Below are 22,887 nucleotides of genomic sequence, written 5' to 3' on the forward strand. Positions count from 1 at the left end.
TGGTCTTTGCTTGAGATGAGATGAAATTCACGGAATGTACTTGTCTCTCATAAATTACGATAAACCACAAGAGTTTAAAAAGTATCAATGTCTTCATTTGAACTTCATTGTTGCGTGTTTAATTACATCATCATGTATGTTCTAAACATTTCCTGCCTTGTAGGTATTTCGTTTTTTTAATATGGTAGAGTATTTTCATTTATAAAGTCTATTAACACCCTAATGATGACACACATTGCACAATCACTTGAGTTTGAAATCCTGACAAATTTATTTGTAGACCACTATACATGTACAAATCCACATCATGGTCAACAATATTTAATGAAGACTACTGCAGCTACATGTATTTAAGAGTTAGAGAGCATCTACCACTTACTGCCTGCCCATGTAAGACAACGTATTCACAGTGGAATGCTGTCGATTTTCCCTTCATATTCTCATTTAACTGTTCATGTGTAGTAGAAGGGTCCATGCTACTGCAGGCACTATCCAGTAAATGACTGTCAAATGTTGTAACCTGCACTTTCAGGAAAGGCATATACACAATACACTCATCAGTACACTTTCTATCAAAGTAACTGGAAAAAAAAAAATTGCAACAATAATTGCAAGGTTAGAAAACCAGGTACATCCTCAATTTTTTCTTATCTACTACTAGGATAAGGCTGCTTTTTTAAATTTTTTCAAATGAAGCAAAACAAAATGGCTTCATCTGTACAAATGTAGTAACATGCGTTATACAGAGTCAAAATAGCCCGCATTCCACAAAAAAAAAACAAAAAACACACGGTCAATTTGAACATGTAAACAAATGTAATGGGCTACATATCTTTTATATTGTCTTCTCCATACATGTCATCACTTGGTAAAAGATGACTGATGGGATGTGCAGGGACTACGCTGGGGAAAGGCAGGGCGACCATCTCACCCAATTTGTAAACACATCCTTGGGCATTTTATCCTCATTTTGACTTTGTTTGTGCCATGCGACATGGAGGGTATTAAAAACACTTCCTCAATTCCAAGCAAAACGCAACCTCAGAAAATTATGTCAGCATCAGATCAGAGCACCCCCCCCCCCCCCCCCGCACTGTTAAATGCAAGACAAACACGCACGGCACAAAAATGACACATGTTAAGCTGCAAGTTGATTACAAGGCAGTTACTTGGTAGTGTACTCGGTATAGGAACATGCACAGACACAATTTACAGTTAATCATATGAAATTAGCTGAGAAATAAACACAGCTGCCTGTATAATTGTTTCAAGATCTCCCCCAACTCTTCCTTCCTTGGGAGGGTGAAATCAGATTATGCTCATTTCATGCAGATGTATAAACAGCATCACAATACACATCAAAAGGGAGAACATTTCGGGGGGTAAGTTTTCTATACGCAAATACACAAAGAGCATATTCATACAGATGTATAAACAGCATCACGATACACATCAAAAGGGAGAATATTTTGAGGGAAAGTTTTGTCTCTACTGAAATACACAAAGAACAGATTTGTACAAAGTGTCATAAATGATGTACAGAGATTGAATCATGGGTTTGACCTTTCACAACACGTTAACAAGAACATACACATGCCACACTTGATTGAACACATGTCCAACACGGGAGGAAAAAAACCCCGACATACATGTAAATCATTTTGTGTACAAAATGCACAAGTCACCTGGGTTGGTGGGTCAAACAAAGATATGTCTTTTAGAAATATCACATATGTCATTTCTCTTTTCACTCTGATAACCTCTCTTTTAAATGAAGAAGTGCGTTCAAATCTCCAGCCCTGCACAAATTTTTTTCTTTTTTTAATGCATTCAGTTCAGCAGGACTGAACTGGCTCAAAAAACCCCAGTTTCCACAGAGGCATAGAATAACTGGTTTCACTTGGACTCCTCAGTACAGTCCTTATTTTACTCCCTTGATAGTTTTCCTAGATCGTTTTCCTAGATCGTTGCACTGACCAATGGTCACTTTTGTCAAATGACACCCTTATAATGGAGGCGGTCATTTTTGTCAAAATATGTGTAGGCTTCAAAATTACAAATATTTTTACTTCAAGTCTTTTATGCAAAATTCATACCAAATGGATTTATTCTTCTGACACCCAACCATCCATTTCTAACATGTATATGTAGACATTTATGCATCACAGATGATAGTAAAACAAATAAATGACTCTACAGCATATAAGCATTTATTCTCGGGGTATGAGTTTTCTTCAATTTATCTCCCTCTGTACAAGTACAAATGAAATTTGTAAGATCTCAACTGCTGTCAAAAATGTAGATCAGCAGTTGCAATCTTATTTCATTTGTGCAGACGGCACACAAATTGAAGAAAACTCATTCCCCATATCTTCACCCCTCTCCTGAATAATCTCTTGCTTGCATTTAATCTCTTATCCCCTGTGGCTGCATTCTTGCAAAAAAAATAAATATTCTTTTTCTGGTATATACACACATACACTGTAGTTGGCAAATCCGATAGCACATCTTAATAATCAATTCAAAATTGAATTATTCATTTTCTTGATTCCAAGGTGATAAGATTGTTTGCTTTTAAATATAACAGAAAAGATCGAATGCTCCAGGTACTGTAGTGAAATAATTATCTGGAGTTATATTCTGGCCTTAATTACATGTATTTAACTTTTGCTTCACTATTCAAACTCCTGCATCATTTCATTCCCCTATTTCTCCTGATCAATCCTTATTCTGTGACAGTTTATTTCTATACCACTGTCACGCTTTTTGTACTTCGCAATTTAACCATGGGTATGTAAAGAAACATTTGATGTTATCACAAGAGTGCGGAAAATACCTAATCATTAGAATATTTTGGAAATAGAAATGTCATCATGGTTTTCCAATCATTTTGAGCAATTGTTGAGAAGCCTAGAGACAATATTTTCACCAGTTAACGCAATTTGCTAGACAATAAGGTTCGTCAGAGATACATATCAATCCAAACTCCAATGTTGGACAGCTTTTTCAAAATCAAGTAAAGATCTTCAGAGATATAACTATAGAATAAGGAAGATAAAGCAAGCCTTTTTTTAATCTTAAATTAATAAGGACGGAAACTTCCAGAGCAAAATATAGGCACCCTAAAGCAAGAATACTGGAAAGGACCTTTTTAAAAAGTCAGATATATAATCTTCACAGACAGCTTTTGAGCAAATCATACATTCATTAAATCACGCACACACACACACACACACACACACACACACACACACACACACACACAAATATGAACACACACATTTAATATGAAGAGTTAAATGCAAAAACTGATATATCCATTTTGACCAACATGTGATGTTTGAGATTGAAGCTGCTGTAAAAAAACAATTAAGAAAATAATTGGAATACATGTGATAATCTTTAATATCTTAAAACAAAAAAGTGTTTCTTGAATGCATTATCTTATTTTTTTTAATTTAATGTTCTTATTTACAGATCTTTGAGAATGGCAAATATGTGTTTTTGCATGCAAACTCTTCATATATGCACTCACATTCATACTATAGCCTTTTAGAATTTATCACCTATACTTTTCAGTCAACACTGTACATGGCAATAACGAAAAATAGAGTAAACTGAGTAATGATATAACTTTGGCTAATTGTACAGCAGCAGTTCCATCTTTGCAAGATGCTTTACGGTAAGTAGGACAAGTATTGTGAGGAACTGAATACAATCTGTTGAACAAAACAAACCTACATTGACACTATCATAATCTGCAGTACACGATAAGAATACTTTACATAGGAATACTTCACAAATTGTAGTTTCATGTTCATATCGCTTGTAACCAACAATCTAGAGAATATACTTGGAACGAAATGAAACAAAACAAAACGTGTATATCTTTTGAAAGGCACATATTAGTCAACCAGCAATGGCAAAATGTCATATAAAAAAAAACACAACAACAACAGAAAGGAGGAGATTTAAAATCATCCTTAAAATTACATAGAAATAATTTATAGTACACCCATAGCCTTAAATCTTCGGATAAGTAGCAAAGAGTGCAAATAAGTACAGTGCACTCCCGTTACAACGAACACGGTTATAACGAAATTTCGTTATAACGAAGTAAATCTTCTGGTCCCAAAATTATCACCATTAAAGTCTATGGTACAAAATTCGCTTATAACGAACACGGTTATAGCGAAATTTCCGTTATAACGAAGTCTTTTCCGAGCGCCACAGACAAAGGAAAACAAAAGAAATGTGCTCCGTTATAACGAAATGCGAATTGCATTCGAAAAAACGTAGCGCAACAAGCATTTGTAGCGTCTCTGCATAGGCGAACCCTTCACACCACCGTGTGTTCGCTCCTTGTGTCACGCACAGTTTCTGAGGGGAACTTGCGTTTATTATTGTAATACAGTTATCCCATCACATTTCACATAGCTTTCCAGTGTATGAGGAGTATTCAGCAAACATAATATGATATATATACATGGTTCCTTGTTTTCGTTATATATTGTATTTGTTCGGTTATAACGAAATTTCATTATAACGAAAGAAAACTGCCGGTCCCGAGCATTTCGTTATAACGGGAGTGCACTGTATAATGATAGTGCCTGCATGTGGCCTGATAATTTAAATGAGAATTTCTTTTGCTGTGCCTTGTGTAAGTTTATCAAAGGTAATAAAGTAAAGTTTCCCACAGCAGGTTCTATTTTGTGTTGCTTGTACACCTTTTCTTCGTGAGCTAATACCAATTAATGATGCCATTGTATGGTAACATTCATATCAAATAAAGAGCTGTAAGAAATATTTAGCTCTGCATATTAAGTCAGGGCATTGATTATGAATTCTTTCACAGCAGGGAGTCTGAAAAGGTAGGATACCACAACCCACCCCCTAGGGAAATGAACTGACACTTGGAACAAGGAACATGTGTCATTCTTTACCTCGATGCCAGTGAATAAGGCAGCCTCATTAGTGCTGATGCATCTCTTAATAGTCTTATTCCCAGAGCAGTTAGTCACCAATAATTGTGTCTATAGATAGGGAGGTGATTCTGCAGGACACCATTACCAAGTGATGGCGCTGACATAGTAACCACCATTCCCCCCCCCCCCCTTTCCATGACCATATTTTAATGGGGGAATGCAACAAATATGAAGAATGACACAAACCTATCATCTGACCTTTGGCTCATTGTACAGGAACGTCTGCATTGATCATTTATACCAATCACAATTCATTCAAATTGATGATTCTTGCATTGACTCGTCTTTATTTACATACAAAACAACTTGATGAAAGAATCATTATTTTGAACAAGTACGCATTATCCGATGCTATAATGGTTAAAAATCATCACTGGCTATCGGGCGGATGCTTGGTAGTCAAATGGATATGATGCCTGCCTAATTTACGACATCATGGATTTGAATCCAACCAGAGTATGTATGCCCATGATTTTGTTATTATATTTTGGCTACTATTCTATACATTGAATAATTGGTGCTTATTTTGTAAAAGTCAATGAATGGCAATTTGTCAGTCTAAGCATTTACAATCTGTGCTGCAAAAAAAAAAAAAAAAAAAATCTCTGCAAGAGAGAAATGGATGAATCAATTTCAACACTGACCCAACTTCCTGAAGTCAGGACAATTTCAGCCACATACTGATGTTAGTGTTGGAAAAAAAAAGACGCATATCAATCTTCCTATACAAGTACCATTGGGATTAACAATAAAGAGTATCAAGATGAATACAACACACTTTCATATTCTTAAAGCTTACAAGAAAAAAATTATCTTGCTGACTGCTGATATCACTTGTTTATTTAAAACAAAGATTTTCTATAATGAAAGAAAAATAAGCACTCACATTTCTTTCTAATGTAAAGTTTGCAAGCTTAATGCATCTTCCAGCCTCTTTAAGTCATATCCTGTCACAACGGTGTTACATAATCACTACTAAGCAAGCATCACTCTTTACCAGACATTCTGATGAGCCATCGTTGAATTAACATGAGCCTTCTCTTCCCTGAGAATGCTCACATTTATATGCTAATAAGGGCTATTTCTCTCACAGCTGAATTACACTGTCTTTGGCAGCAATCACCTCCTTCAATACCTCATCAGCACAGACAGAGGTGCTTTAAAACGTAAACTAACACACCGACAAAATTACAAAGGCTTGTGAGCAAGACACTTCTTAAGTGTTGTCATGGGAACCATGTAACCATCTGGCTAACAATTCATTCAGACGACATTCATTTGTTTCCTTCGCCTGATTTGACATGAAAAGATTTTTGTTTGATTTCAAAATTTCACATTTCAAACTACATATACATCATAACATCCCATGTCCATCACAGGGCAGTTAGTGTCCAAATAAAGAATTCATGACATTGGCCTTTGAGGTCCATCACTTCCACTTTCCAAACAGTATTCCCAGAGATGCAATTCGTAAACATCTTTATGCAATATACATTTATATCTACATGTATATAAAAACAAACAACAAACCAATAAACAGAACAAACACATGGGACCAGATGTCATCTGATCAGGAAACCTGTCTGTCAAGTAGCAGGGGATACCTCACCCACACATATCATGTGACTAGAAATCCAGTTGAGCTGTAGCAATTTTGCCTCTCCGTTGATGCTCCCTCGTCAATTCCACGCTTGATTGTGGAGATGCAACGCTCTTTCATAGCACACCTTCTCTACAGAAGCACACAATCATAGTGAAACGTCCCAACTAGCACTAAATTCGTATGAAAATGTCCACATTGCACTCTACTTGTAACTGTTTTCATATTTACAATGTCCCTCTTTTATATACAAGTTCAGTGATTCATGTCTAGCGACAATCAAGATATCAAAAGAAATGGCTTTAAAAACAAGAGTCGAGAGAAATTAATACAAAAATGTTGGCATGGTCCACCAAGCACAGTATCACAGTCCAGTGTTCTGTGAGAGCTCCACTTTTCTTTAACGGCCACGACATACGGAGGGAGGATGTACACTCCCAAATGATCCTAATGCATGCCATGCAATCCTGCTAACACAAATGCTGTAGCGCCCTCTCGAGTCCCTCCATGAAAAATCTGCACAGGTTTGAGAGGTTATTGGCTCTTATCAAAACAGATATGTCAGTGCTGTCTGCTATCAGAGTTTGTTGTTCTCGCCATTCGTAAGGTGAGCGGTAGAGTTCGTGGAGGACGCCGTCTGATCCTCCATCTTCAGGCCCTGCGTGTCGGTCAGCCGGAAGGCCTCCAGGAACTCGTTGAAGTCGATGTTGCCGTCCTTGTTGATGTCGATGGACTGGGCCATGTCCTTGACCGTCTCGGGAGGGATGTTGCTCCCGATGTGTTTGCTGAGGAGCTGGCAGGCATCCTGGAACTCATCCATGCTGATGGAGCCTGTATTCCATCGACAAGATATTAGCAAAAAAGATTGATGATAATTAAATGTACAATATTCCAACATGTGGTTCTTTGTCAAACCCCTGATATATTTCATTTCATTTTTTCATTTCATTTATTTCCACAAGGGTAAATAAAAAGACATACAAACATTACATGAGCACAACTTACATCATGCAAGATGCAATGCAATAAATATATAACACGTCGGGGAATCAACAATAGGCCATAATGGCCTTTCAAAGGCTGATCCCTGACAATTAAAAATGGTACAATTGTTAACAACGATCACATAACGAAACATTACAGAATACATTGGACTATACAGATGACAAAACATTACAATAAACAAGTGATTAGGCAAGCAATATATTATCTAACTCATTTATGCGTGTGTCAAACGAGATTACTGAATCAAAAGAAATTGTTTATACTTTCTTTTAAATGATGAAAGGCTAATGACTAATGTTGTCATTGTACATTGTACATGTACTGTGAAAGTGGATATTCTCGTGCGACTAATTTTTCGCGCTTGGTGGAGTAAGAAGAGTTTCCTGTGATTTTAATTCCGCGGAATCAAGTCATCAACTACTGGAACATATGGTAAGCAAAAATATTCACATGCTTTTATTTTTGCGCTAGTTTCGGGTTGCGCGATATGCGTGAAAATTTCAACACCGCGAAAATTTCCACTTCTACCGTATGTCAGAATGCCCAACACATCCATACTGATACACAGCAAACGAAAACATCAGTTTTCAAGGAAAAAGAAAAAACACATCTGGCTCATAAGTTGAAAAAATTGCATATACATATATATCAAAATCAAATTTCAGAAATTCATTTTTATTCTAAAAAACACACTTTCCTATTTTTTTTTACATTGAGAAAAGAAAAACATACTAAATGTGGAAAAACCTAATAGTTGGCAACTCTTTACTGAATAGCACTGTACATCATGTGTGATATCATTACTGCACAAACTAAATAGATGACATGAAAGAGTGCTTGGATTTTTCAGTAGTATTACCCCACATGTCATTCATGCAGCTGTTTTATTCTTTATTCCATTTTTTCATAGTTGGCTACATTCGACTTCATAAACCCTTTTTTCCACTTAATCCAGTGTTCATCACTGGACTTCATCAATGCATATGTGAATATGTCTATGTATGTCACAAATCATTGTTACTTGAGACTAACCAAAAGAGAAGAAAAAGAGCATTAAATCTAAATACAATCCTTTCAAATATTCAGCACACTGCCACTGAAAGTAGACTTCCATCAAACATATATTCAAACAAACCAACCCTAAAAGAAAGGAAAAGGCTGCAAACCTGAATGATCTTTGTCCATGACCCTAAAGATAGTCTCCAGGGCATTCTTGTTACGATAGATGGTTTCCGTCACGCTGACACCGCCTCCCTGGCCGCTGTATGTCAGCTCCAGCTCCAGGCAGGACTCGTACTCCACCAGCCCTTCCTCATTGGTCCTCGTCATCCTGGGCTTCAGGGTCCTCCAGGGGAGAGAGAGCTCCAGGATCTCCTCCATCGTATGTGCCCAGTTTGTTGTCGTGATGTAGCCTGGACATAACAATGATTGGCATAAGGACAGAACTCATCATCTATGGCAATCACATCATAGTACTGAATGAAAATATTATATCTCTGAGGTCAAATGACAATAGAGAATGGCTTGCAATGAACAATAGCTCTCCCATATGTGACTACAGTGACTACTCATCCCATTCTAATCTTGGAAAGATCACTATATTAACATCTATATCATCATTAAAGGGATGGTATACTTTTGATTAAGATGAGGATTCAGCTTTAATCTTTTGCGAGATAACTAGGAACAGCTTACATGAAATATTAAAGAGCATACAATTCTAAGAGTAATTAAAAGTTTATTTGATGAAAATCAGTTTTGAAATGGCTGAAGTATCCACAAAAAAAAAGCAAAATAAAGTGGTCCTAATAAAAGGTGGGTTAAAAGGTGATTTCTAAACCAATTTTCATCAAATAAACTTGTAATTCCTCTTGAATTGTATGCTCATTAATATTTGATATAAGTGGCTTCTAATCATCTTGCAAAAAAGTTAAAATCTGAATCCCCATCTCAACTAAAACTATACCATCCCTTTAATGACACCATCTTCGGCAGCATCACTGCACTCATCACTCTCATCTTCAGTTTCATTTTTGTAATCATCATCATAATCACCCTCCACTTTCATCAAATTTTCATGCATTATTTTCTTAGCATTTGACTTCCTTTTTTTTTTTTTTTGAAAGCATGATTACAACAGATGCTGTCATAAACATCATTTTCATTTCATGAAGACAATGTCCTTCTCCCCCTCCTCCTCCCCTTCTCCCCCCCCCCACCTCCCCTCTTCCTCCTCCTCCTCCCTCTCATTATCATCATATCAACAACAACAACAACAACAACAACAACAACAACAACAACAACAACAACAACAACAACAACAACAACAACAACAACAACAACAACAACAACAACAACAACAACAACAACAACAACAACAACAACAACAACAACAACAACAACAACACCAACAACAACAACAACAACATCGTCGTCGTCATCATCATCTATTCATCCATCATTGTCACGGCTTTCACTGGTGCCTCATCATGTTACCTGTGTTATTTGGATCATATTTCTGGAAGGCTTGTCTAAGAGCTGTGGTGTTGGCACCAATCTTCTCCCGCAGATTCCTCAATGCCGATTCCTCCACTATGCTAACTCTGGGAGATTGCAACGAAAATGCAATAAAGGGCATTACGTTTATCATTAACATTCAATGAAATGAAGGGGTGAAGGAGTTGGCTGATGAATTCAGAGGAATAAAAACTGAATGAAGTTATTGCCAAGTTACAGATGACGTTTTTTGTCTATTTCACATACATCTGCTTCCCGTATAAATCAACTCACCATTATTTTAAACTTCATTTCATAGCTCAGATTTAGGACCACTCCTTTTCGTGGCTCTTCAGAAAATGAAATGAAATTCAAAAGGTATCTTTCATTTCTAATCTGACACTTGATGCAAGATCACACCCTGCCAACAAGTTTTAACAGAAGTGAAGGGAACAAGGTATTTAAAACAAAATCTAAAACTTGTCAAAATGGGAAACTTAAAAAAATTACACCCTTCTACAACATTATCTTCTGTCAAACTTTGTGATACTAAATATCTAATCCAACTGCTATTGGTGAATGTTTCAAGCAGTCCATTTCTCTTGAACATCTTGGGCTAAAAATTCTAGATGACACCGAATATACCATCTGAATCCTCTTTCGAGGATGGTTGTTCACACAAACCTCTGTCGCATGCTCAGCTTCTTGCTGCTGTTCTGTGACGTCTGGTACTGGACACAGTGTGGCTTGAGGTCGGTGCCAAACTTGATGTACGCCCCTCGGTTGCTCCCCTCCTCGTAGTAATTTGACGCCGAGAACACCGTCAGAACCTTGGGATTGAAGCGTAGTCAAAAGTTATTGTCCATCACAGCAACTCTTTTGGGGGTCCCAGCTTGCTCAAATTGGAAATTACGTATGTAGGGACTGTATGATAATTTGTAGTTCATTACCATGTGATTCACGATGTGAAAAAGGTAATTCAATAGTTATTGATGCTGACCTGCTGTCATTCTGCAAACAATGCATTTAATATGTGTATATTTGAGCTTTGTAGGAACGACATGGCCAAAAAAAAGGAAGAAAACAACATCAATGTTAGTATCATGTGTTGCTTTTGTTGTTGTGCTTCTTTTCTTTTTTCAATTCTCGAGTCTGGAATGAGGTGGGGTAAGGTGGTAAAGTGGATTAGGCTGCGGATTCTCACACAGGGGATACCACATTTCAGCTCATGTTCAGTGTCTCCATGATGGTCCTCATGACCCATGCACACATAAAATAGGAGACCTAGCAATGTCAGAGTAATAATATAACTGCAGAGCCCTCTGCTATGAATTCTGGTGCTGCTATAACCATTGAGGAAGGACTGATTTTGCTACAACACGCATTTCCCACAGACACATGCCCGAGTATACTCAGGACTCATCCTCAACATATTAACAATAAGTCTCAAGTACCTCCCTTTTGTATGTAAGACTACTCTATATTCATTGCCATTTCTATAATTGTTTTTTCTCCCTTTGAATATGCCCTTGATATAAACATTCCCTACAATTTCATCCAAAAATTGGCCAACTTTTACACAGCTTGAAGCTTCTAATCAGTCACAGAATACTGTATATGCCGAATATTTCGTGAGGTTTTTATTTATGTGAATTTTGCAGGTCACAGATTTAAAAACACACGAAAATATTGACTCTAATCCCGACATGAATGCGATGAGCACACATTTATTTCTCTGTTCAGTACCATACTCCACGATCGTGAATTTAACAACTTGCAAAAAATTACACTCGCTAAATATTTGGCATATAACAGTATCTGCAGTAATGACATGCCTAGGAAGCTCATCGCATATTTTCACCCTAATCTTCAAATTCTGACCCTAGACACAAATACAGGAAAATATTGACAGATAAAGATAAAAAAAAATAAAATGATGATTAATGATACTTTTTTTTTAAATTACATGATGCGATTCACTCATTCAAGCACTGACTCCAGCATACTGGATAAAATGTCTACCAGCCTGACCCACCTTTTCCCCATGGGTGAACTCGAAACCGTCCGCCTTGCACTCGTGGGAGCGGATGAGCAAGTCCAGGCCGTGCTTGGCCAACACCTTCTTGGTGACGTCGGGACCAAAGTAGCTGCCCCCGCCCCGAAATGTGTTGGGTTGGCAGCCATCTTGGCTTCGAGGGTCACTCCACAGGACGTCCAAGATCTGGGCAGGAATGAATCCAGTGTGTATCCAAAAAGTCACAAAAACTGAGATGTATCATTCGCAATATTGCTATAGGCACTTGCATCATCTTTCAAAATGCAGATAGGTACATCGGTGTAGAACATTATTTCCAGAGTCAAATAAAAAACATGTATCTTAGGTTGCATGCTTGGTGATGTTGGGAAACAGAGTCTATTTTTTTAAGACTCTTTATGTGCCAAGTTCGCATGCCTGACTCAGTTGACAGCGTGCCAAGTTCGCATATTCTGCTCAAATGCACAGACCCGCCCAAACCGATCGATAGATTGCCAAATGCCACAGTGCAATGAAAGCGTTTCTCGTGATTCCATTCCTGTCACATGTAGCTTGCATTTTATGTGGTGTTTGACTATCAATGTTCCCTACTGGATTTGCGAGTAAATTGTGAGTTTCTGTCAATGTTTTTGTGTGCAAAAGTCATGCCTCTACAAAGCCGTTGCTGGTCATGCCTCTACAATGCCGCTACTGGTCATTTGAGAGAAAAACAATCACAAATTTGCCAAACAATTTACATCAGAGCAAAGCTTAGCATTTTCTCTCCAACTTTCCTCATTACATGTCAAGGGTAACAAAAATCTACCAACATTACACATATTTGAAAAACAGAATGTTTTCCCAAAACATGACTATGCTGCTGTCTCAGGGTAATGTGGCACACAGGGGGTTAACACCATGACACAAAAGAGCTCATAGTGGCTAAAATTTTGTTCTAGTACAAGGCATCCTACTATAGCATCTCTCCCTCAATTCTTGCCGCTGCTGTGAGCTTGGCCATTCATCTACCTCAAGTGGACTGATCACTCCTACGTGCAGAATAGAGATGATGTCATTAAAGATTGATTCTACAGAGATGGCTGATGTACTATAGCTTCCAGACACATGTGTTTTTAATCAATCATATGATCCTCAAGGTCTTAGATTGCTAAATGAATCCTAATAACCTTGAGTGAAGACAGCAGCCTTTACAATTCTGCCACCTACATACTACTTGTGTGGGTATGTGCATGCGTGCAGAAGATACCTAGGTAACCACCCCATTGTAGTGTCTCACCTCACTAATTAGATATTAATAGAGTCACTGCAAGATTCCTAAATCCACATAGACTTGTACATAACCCCCTCAGATTCCTGTATTATTCACAAACTTGTCACAGTCTGATTTTAAGAATTAAGCACAACACAGAATCTACTTGTAGAGCATCATGCAGGATTCAGACTGAAGCTAATACCATTCCCGACTCACAGTGCACTCTTGCACAGACGCATACACCCATTCACACACACACACACGCACACAAACACATACAAAAGCATACACATACGCCCATAAAATGTACATTCAGACACTTACTTGCAGGTCGGCAAGCAGAGAAATCAACATTTTCATGAAATTAAAGCAATTGGTGTAAGAAGAAGTTTTTCCAAAGCATATACTATCACACCATTAAACATCTAATTGCCTTTAACCTTTACAGGGCCAGGCACTTACCAGTAGGCTAACTTCCCATGTTTTTTCATTGCAGTATTCAGTAATCCATCCAAACTTCACCTAGTTGTACATGTAGATTAGTAATCCTACTCTGGTAGGCAAATAGCAATTAATGTGCCTCTGTCTAACAGGAAGACCATGGCAACACAATAGGGATGAGGGGGATAAGGTAATCTCTTATTTACAGACAATTATTTACCAGACGTTTGTGCCAATCGGAAAAGGAAGCACCCCCTTATGTTTGCCGACTGGTGAATAAAGCACAGTATGAAGTATTTAATACTCAGTGATAGAGGAACAAACACAATAAGTGGTGGTCGCACTGGCAAAAGATCGCGAAGTTTTGCCAGTGTGAATGCAAACTTCTCGCGAAACTTCCCACTCCAACTAAGGATGTTACCCCACTGCCGCCAAACTTCTCTATCTTTTGCTAGTCTGACCGCGCCTAAAGACAAGCGTCTCAGCGACGAGAGGGGAACAGCTGATGACGGATTCACAGTCGGTAAATATTTACCTGTCTCCATTCAGACAGATCAATCTTGAGACTGAGGTCCTCTTCATCCCCAGTCAGCTCCTCTGCCCCTTCCCTCAGGGGAGGTTTTAACACAGACATGTACTGCAAGATGGGACACACAAATATCACGTCAAGGGTGTGGTCAACAAGAATTCTTTTCCCACAACAACTCGGGGAAACAGTTATAACACTTCACTAAATGAATGAAGGGAACTTCTGAAGAATGAACAAAAGACATTCTTTTTTAAACTGCAACTACTTATTCCACTATACATTTCATTAACAGCTCATTTATAGGACAATGAAGTGACAACCATAACAACACACACATTTTTTTTTTTTTTTTTTTTTTGTACAGTGAAGTGGAGTCCACAGTAGCGCTCCTCAATTACTTACTTGACTAATGTATTCAAATATTGAATATTTCCCCTCAGGCAGAGGAGTGCTCCATCACAATTACCTGGTCCTTCTTAATATATTTAAATATTTGGAATGAAGTTTACGTAATATGAGTTGTTGCTGTGCTGGGCATGGGTTTAGGGAAAGTTTCCTGGTTATCAGTTTTCTCTGCAGGTAACAGCTCACAGTCGTGAGCTCTTTGTACATGAAAGAGCTGAGGGCATTCCACTCGCACATCTAATTTTGATTTTTTATTTGAGTTTATGTATTTCAACACGTTAAAAGAGCCTGCTATCTGCTCCTATGCTGCTTTTCAGCAAGGCTGTGTATATAAATTAACAAGACTGAATTATGTATACACAATATTACAGGTACAAAAATGAAAAGCATAATTCATTAAACACAACATACATGGCATACAAATGGGCAATATTAAAATAAGAACAAATATAATAAATGGGAATGGTAAAGACATGATTTCTTAGGTGTACAGTGATTTATATGCCAAGCATAGTAAGAGAGAGAGACTGATTGCAGTTTGCTGAGACTAAAGACCTACCTTATTCCTGGGCATGTTGTCCAAGAAAGTGAGATCAGTCTTGTCGGAGATGCCTCCGTGGCAAATGAGGATTTTGGAGTCAATCAGGGTTGCCAGAGGCAACCAGGCAAACAAGTCCTGGAACTGGGCGATGATCCTCTGTGCATATGACCTCTGTTGTTCGCGTCAAGGACAGAATCAACAGAACAAGACAACTTACATGATAGATGTTTCGTAGTACGGTCACTGCTCTCAGCTCTTATTAATAATGATTTACATTCATCGCTGCATTAGCAGTGCTACTTACATCTGTACTCGGTGTTCTAGCAACCTGTCATGAGATCAGTTTCACGTACACATGTACAGTCCTCCAGTTGTTAAGACAAGTAGATCAGTCAACAACTTGGCAATGAAAATTACCTGGTTGATAAAGCTAAATTATCCCTTAACCCTAACTAGGCCGGGCTATTTAGGTAGTTGAAAGAGCCGGGGGGGGGGGGGGGGGGGGGGTGGCCTCCCAGGCCCCCCCGCCAGATCTCGGCCGTCGACCACGCGATCGCGACGAAAATTGGCACACACATTGCCTATGATGTAATCTAAAATACCATGAAGTTAATTTTTTTAAAAAATCATCATTCATGCTAAATTATGCTAATTTATGCATGATGATGCATAAAATCAGACTAACTGGTATAAATCACAAAATAAAGCTCAAAACAGGCACATTTTTTTGTGTAAATATTCTTTAAGTGTCCTTAGCAAATGTAATAAAAAAAATTGTGATATCAGAAAAAATTCTTAAGTATTTTATTGTTTTTTTGAATTTCTTATGTATTTCTTTGTTTTTTCGACTTTATGTTTTTCATTGTTTTTTCGATGAAATTTGTCCGCGACATCGCTCCGAACAAGAAAATATGTTATTCATTGATTTTAATCAATAAAACACCAAAATGATAATGCTTTTATGAAATTTGCCAGTAAACACAGTTTGCATTGAAATTGTACACGAATTAACGTTTTTGAGCAATTTTTGGTCTGACATGCATGTACATATTTACGCGTAACTTCGGAACCGCGCGCCCGGGCGTCGCAAATTTGGTGTCAAAAGATGCGGGAGACTCGAAAGAAAAAAGTCATGAAACGCCGCGGCGATAGCTTTTTGCGATTGCGATACATCGCGCGGAACGTCGAGGGGGGGCCTCGGAGGCCCCCCCCCCCCCCCCACCCCCCCCCGGCCTTGTTAGGGTTAAGTCATCACAGCACCACATGGGTGCCCATAGGGGTAGCAAGAGAAATTCTATGGATACATTGAAGAGACACTTGGGTATATCTAGCCAGAGTAATGTGCATAACAATTGTTCTTTTAAACTGTGACATTCCTCAACTGACATCACACAGGATTGGATGACCATTCCGCAAATTTGTGGAGTCCCTTACACTAAGGAAGGACATTTAATAGCAGATACGATGCAAAAAAAAAAAGCAACTCATTTTATACAGATGTGCTCATGTCAGCAAGAACTGAACAAAGACTGGATCATTTCTTGCAGCAAATGCAAATCGCAAATCATGACACTTCAAATAGCGGCTCTTGCATTTTCGTTCTGATGATAAAGGCACACATATTCATTTAAACTATTGGATACTCACCTTTGCACCATATTTCATCTGTACTTCTTTGAGGAAACCATATCTGTATAATCATAGATAAAACATAATAAAATCAGCTCATGCATTCCGGATTTCATAAAGCCTACAATGTAGTCTCTTCGTATAAAAGATCAGATATACTGTTAAATCTGTGGAACCATACCCCAAAACATTGCCACAGCTCTGAATACTTCACTAAAATGGCTTGATGACAGGAGGTAAACATCTTTTTAGGTAAACAACTTACAAATCAAACATCTACAAATTTAAGACCCATCATAAATCATCAGCTAGCACAAACAATGTATCTTGAATTCATCATCATCTTACATGTCGAGTACAAATAAAGATTTCCAAAATTTGAAAAGTAGAATTAGTAGAACATGAAACTACAAGCCAAGTAAGGGGGAATTAATATTTTTTCTCCTTTTTTTTCCTCTCTCTTTGATAAAACAGTTCACTGTACTAGCATCTATTTCAGTTATGAGCTGTGATTTCATCTGTTCATGTCAATTTCTGTCCAAAATTCTATTTATTTCTTCTTCTTGGTATTTTCCTCCAGTCACCTGAGGTTTAAGACGTAATCTTCGTGGTTTCCGCGATTGAGGTAGACCTCGTTGGGATAGAGGAGAAAGAAGCAGAAGAGGATGATGGCAATCTCCACCGAGTGCATCCCCCGGTCCACGTAGTCCCCGTTGAAGATGTACGGGTTGCCGGGAGACGGAGGGCCATTCTGGGGAAGTGGGGGAAGGGTTGGGAGATGGTGGGTGCACGGAATGTCACTGACTTTGATTCCCCAACATTTCAGACATGAACTCCCTCTCGCCCCACGAAGAGATACTTTTGGTTTGTTACTACAGTCAAACCTGTCTTAGTGACCACCTGTTTATAGCGGTCACCTGCCATATACGACCACTCAAACAATCCGTGAGAAAAAGCATGTTAAAGAACCTGTCTATAGCGGTCACCTGCTATATACAACCCCTAAAACAATTCCCTCTGAGAGAAAAAGCATGTTAAAGAACCTGTCTATAGCTGCCACCTGCCATATACGACCACTAAAACAATCCCCTCCAGGAGAAAAAGCATGTTAGAAGAACCTGTGTATGGCGGCCACGTATCTATATTAACTGTTTTGGGTTTTTTTTTTTTCTGTCTCCCTCGGATGGCTGCTACAGACAGGTTTGACCGTATTTGTTTGGTATTTTTAGCTCATTTGTTTCAGCCGTGCATCAGGATTGCATCAAACAATTTCCTGGAACCTGTCCGCATTAGGCCTACTCCAGAGTCAGTGCGGGGGTTTCTCCCACTTGGCCTTGAGCTCTCTCATTTTGCACCAAGGCCACCGAGAATAGAAAATTGTCTGCGGATGGCCTTACTTGGATGTACGCTGCCGCAAAATAAAACCGATATGTAGCCTTTGCCATCATGCAGACAAAATACGAGAGTATCCCAACATCACCTCATTCTATGCATTTTGATGAGACTCTAATGAATCGTTCATTATGTTGGTATACACTAGTGAGAGTAGTGCCCCCCCCCCCACCCCCTCGATTCAAGGACTATAAATGCACATGCTATTTTGGTGTACGACTACGCAGGCGGACAGCTCTTCGACGGCATGCCATTGTTGCAACACTGCGGTGACCTTGGAGCTCGTGGAATGATTGCAAATTTTTTGATTATCACATGACCAAAATGGAAGCTGACTCCATTAGAATGCTGGATCGCTCGCCGGTTCACTATTCTAGTTTCTGACTTTTTGAAAAACACATTCGGTCCATGCATGCATTATTCATGGCGCCTGCACTGAATCAGAGCGTAGATTTTAAATCATCAAATTTCTTCTGCACACAGCTGAATGTACTGAGATTTGGCTCTTGTTGGTATTATTACTTTGTTATGTTGCTTAAAGGGACTGTACAGTACTGGTTGAGGTGGGGATTCATGTTTTGAACATTCCTAAGTGAGATAATGAAAAGCCTCTTATGAAATATGAAAGAGCATGTAATTTTAAGAAGGATTCAACATTTATTTGATGAAAAATTGGTTTTCAAATGGCTAAGATATCCACAAAAGTGATGATAATAAAAGGCGACAGGCCACGCCTTTTATTAGAATCTCTTTGTTTCACCTTGTTTTTGGATATCTCAGCCATTTCAAAACCGATTTTCATCAAACAAACTTTTGATACCCCTTAGAATTGCATGCTCTTTGACATCTTATAGAGTGGTTTCTGAATATCTTGCAAAACGTTAAAAGCTAAATCCTCACCTCAACCAGAACTGTACACATCCTTTAATACTGTTTGTTGTTATTACTTTCTTTTCTTGGGAGCAGGGGTTGGTGATTGAACTTGGTCAAGGGAAGTGGCTACATATTGTGATAAGGTTAGATAAGAGCTTACAGGAGTTGTTACTGACTTAAAAATAGCTGCATTGGGGAAAATAGAGATGTCTCTACCCTAATAACAAATCCAACTAATGCATTCTGAAGCTGTATAGGATATACAAAAAGCATTATATTTTACATTAATACAACATAGTAACATAACTTCATGTAACATATAACTTCTACGAAAAGGAATAGTCCAACAATTTCTAAGCACTGATTTCATGGCATGTCATGGGAAAAATGACCTTCATGGACTTTTGATGTCATTACCAGCAGCAAAGAAGTATGAAACTTAACCCATTTACTAACAAAACCCTTGAAAAAATACTGTCATAAAGTCTATTGGACTGTAAAGAATACTACACAAAAGAGGTTGAATTTACATACCTTGTAGAACACAAGATATAGATCCTCAATTTTGCCATGTAAGTCCCCTGAAAAATGAAAAGAGTGACAAATACAATACGTAAGATGCCATACTTGCTACATCAATCATCATAATATGAAAGGTCCCGATATTAACATTTTCCTTCACTTTCCCATTGGGCAAGTAAATTCATACATTTTCAAATTTTTGCTTGCCCAAAAAACAGTACTGGACAAAAAAACAAAACAAAACAAAAACAGCACTAATGTCTTTAATAGACATGAGGAGCTTCTGATTTCGTATCACAGCCAAATTTTAACTAGCCCTGGCAAGTGGGCAAATGCTAATGTCAAGCCCTGTATATGAATGCAAACATAAGGCTGATCAGAATTCCAAATTTGAGATAACACATATTGTATAATCTGGGAGGTGTCACCTTCCTGGTATAATCACTGGTAAGAAATGGGTTACATGTAACTGTAAGAATGACTGCAAAAAGATTGGAATAAGAGATAATTATGACAAATATATACACAACATATTTTACCTCATTATTTCAGCATAAACATTACTGCTTATTTGCAGATGAACATGTATTTCTTGATGATAAAACAGATTCACCACACACACAAGTCTGTATGTCTTTGCTCACACATTCATAGCATAGAGTACTGTGTCTATCTTTCAGCAGTTTCCTTCAAATGTTCATGATCCTCATTCTATGTACTACATAAACACCATGCTTAGCTCCAATAGTACTACTTTTTGCTCAACTCAGCCCACAGTTTTCACAAGAAACTTTCACAGTTAAGTATACTTGTAAACAATCTATTTGTCTATCTGCATCTATCTATCTATATATCTAAACATATCTACCCCATGGAATCTATCTGTATCTTTCTATCTACAGCTACACTGTACATTGTACACTTTGTATTATTCTTGTGTATAATATATTTAAATTGTATTTTGTTTTATTGTACTGTATTGACTCTTTCTTGGTCAGATTAATTGATAACAATTATTATGAAAATAACAATAATAGTAATAATAATCTATCTGTATCAATCTATCTATAGCAACCAATCTATCTTTATTTATCTATCATTCTATATCTACCTAGCTGTGTTTCCCTTTTTCTTTCTTTCTCCCATCTATATCCACCTATGAAATATCTAATCATGCATGTCTCTAAGTATTTATCTATCTATTTATCTATCGTCAAACCTGTCTATAGCGACCACCGTCTATAGCGGCCATCTGTTGTATGTGACTACTAAATACAATTTCCTCCAAGAGAAAAGGCATGCTAACGACCTTGTCTATATTGGCCACCTGTCTACAGTGACCACTTTTTTGTCTCCCTTGGGTGGCAGCTGTAGACAGGTTTGACTGTACCTACCTATCTATCTATCTATTTCATTATCTCTCTATCTATCTATCTACCTACCTATCTACCTATCTATTTACTCTACCTATCCATCCATCCATCTATTTATCTATCTATATATCTATCTATCTACCTACCTATCTATCTATCTATCTACGTATGTATGTATGTATGTATGTATGTATGTATGTAAGTATGTATGTATGTATCTATCTATCTATCCATCTAATTCTATCTATCTATCTATCTATCTATCTACGTATGTATGTATCTATCTATCTATCTATCTATCTATCTATCTATCTATCTATCTATCTATCTATCTATCTATCTATCTATCTATCTATCTATCTATCTATCTATCTATCTATCTATCTATCTATCTAATTCTATCTATCTATCTATATCCCAATCTTCCCCGACCTACCACAGACAGTGATCTGCTTGGAGATGGCCGTGGTGGCGCGGTTGATGTTCTTCTTCGTCCTCATCACCTTCTCCGTCTCGGCGAGGACGTTGAGGACGTACCTGGCGTGGAGAGTGTGGCCCTCCTTGAAGGCCTCCATCATGGCTTCCACCTGGTCCAGGGTGAGGGGGAAGGTGAGATGGGGCCCCTCGTAGTCCTCCTCGACCTCCATGTCGGTAAATGAGTCATCTGGGCTGTCCTTGGACTTGCCTGAAGGGGGCCACAAAAATGATCACCAGTGGATTTTATTTTCACAGATCTTATTTTCCATCATTTCATGACGGATTGCCATTCAAATAAGCTTCACAGCCTACTCAGCAAACATCAATTATCTTTTTTTTTTAAAGTAAAAATCAGACTTTTTAATACACAAAAACAACTCCAGGAATAATGTGGAACAAGGGAATATCATACCTACTGTAACATTCTTCCATTCACCATTTCATGACACTTTAAATTAAAGATTACCCAAATGACAGGTTCGGGTAAGTTTTAAAGAATTGATGAGTGTAAGAGACCGTACTTCCACAACCTCACAATATCTACTTAGTATCCAATTTCACTTTGATATGGCATTAACAGAGACAAATTTTGTGTTAAAGAGCAATTCCACAATATGTTGACGCTAATAAATTCTTTGATCTGAGAAACAGAATGGCGGAATGTTTATCAGAATTAAACCTTCTGTAAGAAAATGATTGAATTTTGAAAGTTTCCAAGTGACTTGTAAAATAAGTTCTCCCTGAATTTCTTTATTTTGACCTGATATCAACAGGAAAAAGTTGAATCCTTTGCATTATTAATATCACAATATTGCAGACTTGTAAGAGCACAGCAGCAATTACCTTTAGGGAAAAGTGGGTTCGAGTTGCTAAATTTTTGATCAGATATAGATATCAAATGAAAAGCTGATATTTACAATTTCATCTTTTTAAAAAAAATGGAACAGAATTCAATTTTCAATTTACACACAAGATCCATAATTACAAAGGAATTCATACGATTTTCGTATATTTGTGCTACAAAATCTTCTTGCAAAGCACTAAAATTTGCTTTCACCAATTTCCTGCTAACACAGGGTCCAGCGCTTAAACAAAATGAAGTAATTACACAACCTGGCATATTCATATTTGGTACCCTAAGGTACCAAAAACTGCACAATATGTCCTCAGATAATAGGCTTTGTCCACCATGTTCCTCAGACTGACTGAATAGCTACAGGTCAATAGCACAATCAGGATATGCAATTGTGTAACAGGGCAAAAATGAAAAAAACTTGGTGAAAATGCTTTTTTTGTTGTTTGTTGTAGCTGAGTGTTCAAATTTTCATTTCA

At 37.8% G+C, this 22,887-nt stretch overlaps 1 protein-coding gene across 1 annotated transcript in view; it reads right to left on the reverse strand.

The window, feature by feature from the left end:
• Positions 1–7,063: 7,063 nt before the first annotated feature.
• LOC139737499 (serine/threonine-protein phosphatase with EF-hands 2-like) overlaps positions 7,064–22,887 on the reverse strand; it is a 45,488-nt gene continuing 29,664 nt past the window's right edge. The window contains exons 5-15 of the mRNA XM_071648171.1: positions 21,515–21,763; positions 19,718–19,764; positions 17,503–17,669; positions 16,937–16,979; positions 15,308–15,460; positions 14,350–14,451; positions 12,122–12,307; positions 10,771–10,916; positions 10,087–10,193; positions 8,757–9,002; positions 7,064–7,416 (exon numbers count right to left, since the gene is read on the reverse strand). Of these exons, the coding sequence (XP_071504272.1) occupies positions 7,163–7,416; positions 8,757–9,002; positions 10,087–10,193; positions 10,771–10,916; positions 12,122–12,307; positions 14,350–14,451; positions 15,308–15,460; positions 16,937–16,979; positions 17,503–17,669; positions 19,718–19,764; positions 21,515–21,763 (1,700 nt within the window). The 3' untranslated portion in view covers positions 7,064–7,162. The remainder of the gene's footprint in view (positions 7,417–8,756; positions 9,003–10,086; positions 10,194–10,770; positions 10,917–12,121; positions 12,308–14,349; positions 14,452–15,307; positions 15,461–16,936; positions 16,980–17,502; positions 17,670–19,717; positions 19,765–21,514; positions 21,764–22,887) is intronic.

Source organism: Diadema antillarum, unplaced genomic scaffold (assembly GCF_040938485.1).
Source record: "Diadema antillarum isolate AM-2024a unplaced genomic scaffold, OU_Dant_1.0 seq00000693_RagTag, whole genome shotgun sequence".
Taxonomy (NCBI): domain Eukaryota; kingdom Metazoa; phylum Echinodermata; class Echinoidea; order Diadematoida; family Diadematidae; genus Diadema; species Diadema antillarum.